This window comes from Erinaceus europaeus, chromosome 6, assembly GCF_950295315.1.
Source record: "Erinaceus europaeus chromosome 6, mEriEur2.1, whole genome shotgun sequence".
In the NCBI taxonomy this organism is placed as follows: domain Eukaryota; kingdom Metazoa; phylum Chordata; class Mammalia; order Eulipotyphla; family Erinaceidae; genus Erinaceus; species Erinaceus europaeus.
Window position 1 is genome coordinate 52685973 of NC_080167.1, and position 7179 is coordinate 52693151.

The 7179-nt window shown below is 43.4% G+C and overlaps 1 protein-coding gene across 1 annotated transcript in view; it reads right to left on the reverse strand.

Moving 5' to 3' along the window:
• DCLRE1C (DNA cross-link repair 1C) overlaps positions 1-5024 on the reverse strand; it is a 39193-nt gene extending 34169 nt beyond the window's left edge. The window contains exon 1 of the mRNA XM_007532076.3: positions 4856-5024. Within this exon, the coding sequence (XP_007532138.2) occupies positions 4856-4964 (109 nt within the window). The 5' untranslated portion in view covers positions 4965-5024. The remainder of the gene's footprint in view (positions 1-4855) is intronic.
• Positions 5025-7179: the final 2155 nt, after the last annotated feature.

The window sequence follows — 7179 nt, forward strand, 5'->3', positions numbered from 1 at the left end:
CCCAGAATTTGAGCCCCAGCACAACATAGGTACACCAAAGAAAGCCTCTCAAGGGCTCCATGGATGATGGTGGAGTGGTGGTATGGTCTCTCTCCTGTCTCTGTGTCTGTCTCTCTTGTCCTCTATCTCTAAAAAAAAAAAAAAAAATGGACCAAGGAGGCCACTGTAATTCACACTAATGATGGTTTCATCAATTATTTTGGATGAGTTCTTTTTCTGGTTTTGTTAACCTGATCTGTCAATAAACAAAATTATGAGTGACTCAGCATTGTGGGTCATTAAGATGGCAAGATGTCCCTTCAGCAAAAGCCATCAGGGAACTTTGAAAAATGAAGGGTCTTGGGGCTAGATGGTGAGGCATGGTGATGCACCCAGTTAAATGCATGTTACAGTGTGCAAGAACCTGGGTTCAAGCCCCCAGTCTCTACCAGCAGGGGGAATACTTCATTAGCAGTGAAGCAATGTTACAAGTGTCTCCCTCTCTCTCCCTCTCTATCTTTTTCTTCCCTCTTAATTTCTTACTGTCTCTATTGAAAGAAAGAAAGAAAGAAAGAAAGAAAGAAAGAAAGAAAGAAAGAAAGAAAGAAAGAAAGAAAGAGGGAGTCCGGCGGTAGCGCAGCAGGTTAAGTGCATGTAGCGCAAAGTGCAAGGACCGGCTAAGGATCCCGGTTCAAGCCCCTGGCTCCCCACCTACAGGGGCATCGCTTCACAGGCGGTGAAGCAGGTCTGCAGGTGTCTGTCTTTCTCTCCCTCTCTCTGTCTTCCCCTCCTCTCTCCATTTCTCTCTGTCCTATCCAACAACGACGACAACAATAATAACTACAACAATAAAACAACAAGGGCAACAAAAGGGAATAAATAAATATTAAAAAAAAAAGAAAGGAAGGAAAGAAAGTAGGTAGGTCAGACCTCCAGTACCTGGTAATCACTCTGCTTTTATTGGTGCCAAGGGTGGGGAGACTAGGGTTTCAAGTGCTCATTCTTTACTGGTAAATTTACTATGTATTTGTTTTTTTTCTTAGATAGAGACAGAGGCAAAGAGAGAAAGAAATAGACCGTAGCACTGAAGTGTTCTTCACGGTGGTGGCATCGGGTTTACACTTGAGTTGCACACATGGCAACGCAGCACACTATCTAAGTGAGCTATTTCACCAACACTTTTTGGTGAATAGAAATTAAGATGTAAGCATAGGAATGTAAAGCATGGGTAGAGAATGGGAGGGGGAGGGAGGGAAGTAGTCCAAACAGGCAACTGCTAAAACCAAGATGTCAGAAACAAAGGTGCCTCCTGCGTGGGAGGGACTAGCCCTGTGGCTGCCAGAGCCCTCTTTGAAAGGATTCCTCAGCATCAAAGCTGAAGTCAGGTACTTGTGTCACACAGAGAGAAAAGCCAACTATCAGAGCTTATATGCCACTCACCAAGCTCACTATCCTACACATGGAGGATACATGGTGAGGGCTCCTTCTATCACAGCATTACACTTTAAGTTCAGAATGTGTCACCAGGCAGCAGGGGAAAGTGAGCCTGCCTTCCTGCAGGAGATGCTCAACAAATAACAACCAAACATTTAAAAGAAGTGTTGTGATCTGGGAGGTGGCACAGTGGATGGGATGTTGGGCCTTCGAGCATCAGGTCCTGAATTTGATCTCCAGCAGTTCATGTGCAAGGGTGATGCTCTCTCCTTCTCTTTCTTTCTCATTAGTAAAGTTTTTTTTTTTTTGAGTGGGGGTAGATAGCATAATGGTTATGCAAAGAGACTCTCATGCCTGAGGCTCCAAAGTCCCAGGTTCAGTCCCCCATACCACCACAAACCAGAGCTGAGCAGTGCTCTGGTTAAATAAATAAATAAATATTGTTAATGTTTTTTTGTGACTAAGGAAATAGCTCAATTGGTAGAGAGAGAGAAATCAAGAGAGGAGGGGAAGACAGAGTGAGGGAGAGAAAGACAGACACCTGCTTCACTGTTTGGGAAGCAACCCCCCTGATGGTGGGGGGCCAGGGGCTCAAGTCGGGATCCTTAAGCCGGTCCTTAAGCTTTATGCCCGACCCCTATGAAATATTCTTTTAAAAATACTCAAAAGCCTAGACCAAGTAGATTAGAAGCATCCAATAGCACAGCTATATACAAGATACTGGATACTGTACAGCAAACCATAACAAAAGGACTTTTCAAAGTTAACCCAATTAACAAATAATGTGATGATAACATTAACTATCGATTGTCTTTTTGAACCCTAAGACAGCAGGAACCTCACATCTCCACTATAGAGCCCCTACTTCCCCCAGTTCTGGAACCCTTGGATAGGGCCCACTTTCCCGTATGCATCTCCCAATCCAAACCAAATAATATTGCATCCGCCGATCACAACCTAACCAATGCAACGATTGCCACCTCAACATGCTTCACATCAGACTGTGTCCAGAGACTTCACGTGTGGAATGACAACCCTTCAGCTTCATTACTCGGGTGAGACCTTTCCTTTTATAGTACACTCTAATTTCATCTCAGGTAGTTCACTTTCTAACAAAGTCCCATAACCTAGATATACACCAGTTTCTGTGAGAGAGAGCTTATGTGCACACATATCCATAAACTACTGCAAAATATATACCTGAAAGCAGAAGTACACTAGAGTTTGCAGTGAGTACCTCCCTAACACTTCCTCTCCACTATTCCAAGCTTGGGATCCATGATTGCTCAACAAATTGTTTGGCTTCGTATTTTAACTCTCTTTTCAATCACCAGGTTCCAGATGCCACCAGGATGCTGACCAGGCTTCCCTGGATTGAAGACCCCACCAATATGTCCTGGAGCTCAGCTTCCCAGAGACACACCTTACTAGGGAAAGAGAGAGGCAGACTGGGAGTATGGACCGACCAGTCAATGCCCATGTTCAGCGGGGAAGCAATTACAGAAGCCAGACCTTCTACCTTCTGCAACCCTCAATGACCCTGGGTCCATGCTCCCAGAGGGCTAGAGAATGGGAAAGCTATCAGGGGAGGGGATGGGATATGGAGATTGGGTGGTGGGAATTGTGTGGAGTTGTACCCCTCCTACCTTATGTTTTTGTTCATTAATCCTTTCTTAAATAAAAAATTTTAAAAAATAAAATAAAATAAAAATATCAAAAAAATACATATTTTATTTTATTGTAATGAGAGAGAAAGAGAGAAACAGAGAGAGTTAACTTTACGGTGATGCTGGGGATTAAACTTGGAACCTCAAAGCCTTAGGCATGAAAATCTTTTGCATGACTACTATGCTGTCTCTCCAGCATAAAAATATTCTTTAAAATGCTGTTTTCAAGCTGGGAGATCCTCTTCTGTGTGTGAGGCACTGAGTTTAAACCCTGGTACCATAAGGAAACATCACAGATAGCACTAACAGAGCTACACAGTATCTCTCCATGGTGTCTCTCCACTTTCCTCTTTTTTTAAAAGATTTTTTACAATATTTATTTATTCATTCCCTTTTGTTGCCCTTGTTGTTGTAGTTATTATTGTTGTAGTTACTGATGTCGTAATTGTTAGATAGGACAGAGATAAATGAAGAGAGGAGGGGAAGACAGAGTGGGAGAGAGAAAGTCACCTGCAGACCTGCTTTACTGCTTGTGAAGTGACTCCCCTGCAGGTGGGGAGCTGGGGGCTGGAACTGGGATTCTTACACTGGTCCTTGAGCTTTGCGCCACCTGCGCTTAACTCACTGCACTACCGTCCGACTCCCCCTTTCTGCCTCATTTTCCTTATCTAAAAAAAGTAATAGAAAGTTGGGCTAGGGGGAAGGCAGATAGCTCATTAGGCAAGGTGCATGGCTTCTCATGTGTGCAGCCCAGACACCTCATAGGAAGTACTGTAGGTGTGTGTGTAGGTTGGTGGGTGGATACCTGAATGAAAAAGTGATCCTGCTAGAGAAATTGTGCCATGTGCCAAGGACTAGCAGTAGGAAGGAAGGAGAGAGGAGGGAGAGAGGAAAGAGAGCGGTCAGAGAAAGAAAGGAGAATAAGAAAGGAAGGGAGTAAGTGTGGCTGGTGATGTGCAGTAATGTCCAAGGCAAGGCCCTGGGTTTATTTCCTGGCGTAGCTGCATTAAAAATCATCATCATGGTAGTCGGCGGTAGCGCAGCAGGTTAAGCGCAGGTGGCACAAAGCGCAAGGACCAGCGTAAGGATTCTGGTTCGAGCCCCCGGCTCCCCAACTGTAGGGGAGTCGCTTCACAGGTGGTGAAGCAGGTCTGCAGGGGTCTTTCTCTCCCTCTCTCTGTCTTCCCCTCCTCTCTCCATTTCTCTCTGTCCTATCCAACAACGACGATACCAATAACCACAACAATAAAGCAACATGGACAACAAATGGGAAAATAAATATTTTCTAAAAATCTTTTTAAACTTTTTAAAAAATCATCATCATCATCTCAAGGAAGTAGCCTGTCAAAGAGGTTCCCAGTGCTACTTAGCAAAGGAGAGAGAAGAAGCTGATGTTCCTAGTGTTGAGAGATATCGGCTGACTTTGTACAAATAATAATAATAATAATAGGCGTTTCCCAAACGCTCTCCTTCCCACAAATGACACCAGGAGAAACAGAGTGACTGTACACAGGACAGCAGCCTGAAGAGCAGGGTGTGGGCTGCTTTTTGATTTGACTCTTCACAGCTTTCTGAGTCACACCTCACAGCCCTGGGATCCTGCAGGGGAGTCCAAAGGCAGCTCCCATCGTGGCCAACGATCAATGCAATGGGTCTGCTGGCCTCCCAACATCAGGAAACTCTAGCTTTCCCCCCCAACACACACACACACACACACACACACACACACACACACACACACCCCAAAAGCAAGAGACTCCTCAGCCCTCACTCACCCTTGTGGCAGTGGGACAGGAAGTAGGCGCGCGCCCTTAGATTCTCCCTGTCGAAGCGATCTATGGAGATAGTGGGATACTCAGCCATCTGCCCCTCGAAAGAGCTCATAGCGCCTGCTGGGCCTGATAGGACCCCAACGTTTACACAGGCCACTCAAGTCAGACCCAACAGGGGGCCACTTCCGGGAACCTGAAGCCACCTTACCATTGGCTGCCCGACAGCCGTCACGTCCAATCAAAGGAGGTCTGAGGCTGGGGCGGGGCCTGATTGGTCCTGCCTCAGCAGCAGTATTTTAAGTCAGCTCTGCCAGTCAGAGATGCAGGGAGCTGGGGCAGGCTGAGGTGCAGGGAGCACGGGTCTCCCACGGGCCTCCACACCACGTGACTGCTGTCTGAGGAAGAATTGTAGGTGTGCCTGTAAAACACTGGCACTAGGGGAAACTGATGCCCCTGGAAGAAGTGTCACAAGCAGGCTTCTGCTTTTCCCCTACACGGGGTAATAGGTTCCCACCGGAGAAGCAAAAGCCTGGCTGTGACACTTCTCCCAGTTTCTACCCTGTCTTATTTCACAGTGAAGACTGGAAAAAAAAAAAAAGTATTTGACTCAGATTACAATTATAGGTTCCACCCCCGTCAGCTTTTTCTTTTTCTGAAAAGTAACAGTAATACCCACTTCCATACATTAGATGGCAACACACACACAATTTCCTCCCCTCTAGCAAACTCAGTTTTGTTGTAAATATGCACTGGTTTATCTTATTTTGAAGGGTCAATTTATTTACTAATGGCGTAGGGGCAGGGAAAGAAAGAACAAAGCACCACTCTAGTATATGTAATGCAGGGAATCAAAAATCAGGATCTCATGACATCATATCCAAACTTTTATTCACTGTGACACCTCCTAGGAAGTCCACTGGCTTATTTTCATTTTGTTTTTAACCTTTAGTCTATATTATTTCCTCATATTGAACAATTAAGTGAAATCATCCAATATTTACCTTCCTCCTTTTGATTTATTTCACTTTGCATTAGTTCCCTTGTGTGACTTTCCAATATGACTATACTATAACAATCCAATATGACTAATAGTTAAGATATTGAAGTTATTGAATCAGGACAATGTGACATACTTGCAAATATTGGGTTGTCAGAAAAGTCATCATATATTTTTATATGCAAAAATGTGTCATGGCTTTTCCATGGCTTCTTGTACCCTTTGGTGACAATTCTCCTTAGACAACATAAAATATTCATCAAACAGTTCAAACATTTGTATTGCAGGGAACAAGCCCTATAGTGTTGACACTGAAGACAACTTAAAAGTTTGTCTTAAGGGAGTCAATCAAAAGGGGCAACAAAAGAGAAAATACTTTAAAAAAAAAAACACAAGAGCAGCAAAAAAGGGGGAGAATAGCCTCCAGAAGCAGTGGATTCGTGGTGCAGGCACTGAACCCCAGCAATAACCCTGGAGGCAAAAAAATAAAAATAAAAATAAATAAATAAGTACAGACACATTTTTCAAAAAGCCAAATTTCCTGAATACTGAGTCCCAAGAAATGTTCCTTTTGTGAATATTAGTAAAGAAAATTATGAAATGTGATCAGCAACATCAGCTATTACTCCTTTATTTTTTTAATTTATTTTTTATTGGACTGAAGATACAGCATAATAGTTATGCAAATAACTTATCCTGCCTGAGGCTCTGAGATCCCAAATTCATTGCCCAGCACGACCATAAACCAGAGCTGAGCAGTGCTCTGTTAAGAAAGAAAGAGAAGGGAGTTGGACGATAGCTCGAAGCGCAAGGACCAGCTTAAGAATCCCAGTTCGAGCCCCAGGCTCCCCACCTGCAGGGGAGTTGCTTCACCGACTGTGAAGCACATCTGCAGGTGTCTTTCTCTTCCCCTCTGTTTTTCCCTCCTCTCTCCATTTATCTCTGTCCTATCTTACAACTACGACATCAATAACAATAATAACTACAACGACAATGAAAAACAAGGGCAACCAAAGGGAAAATAAATAAATATAAAAAAATAAAAAATTTAAAAAAGAAAGATAAAGAAAAAGAAAAGAAAGAGAAATAAATAATAATAGTAAAATATTTTTTTATTACTAACTAGGGTTGTTCTTTATGCTGTGGTTGGAACTCTTTCAATCTTTCAACAACCTGAACTTTTTTTTTTGCCAGAGCACTGCTCAGCTCTGGCTTATGGTGGTGCAGGAAACTAAACCTTGGACTTTTTTTTTTTCCCTTTTGTTGCCCTTGTTATTTAGCATTGTTGTGGTTATAGATGTCGTTGTTGTTGGATAGGACAGAGAGAAAT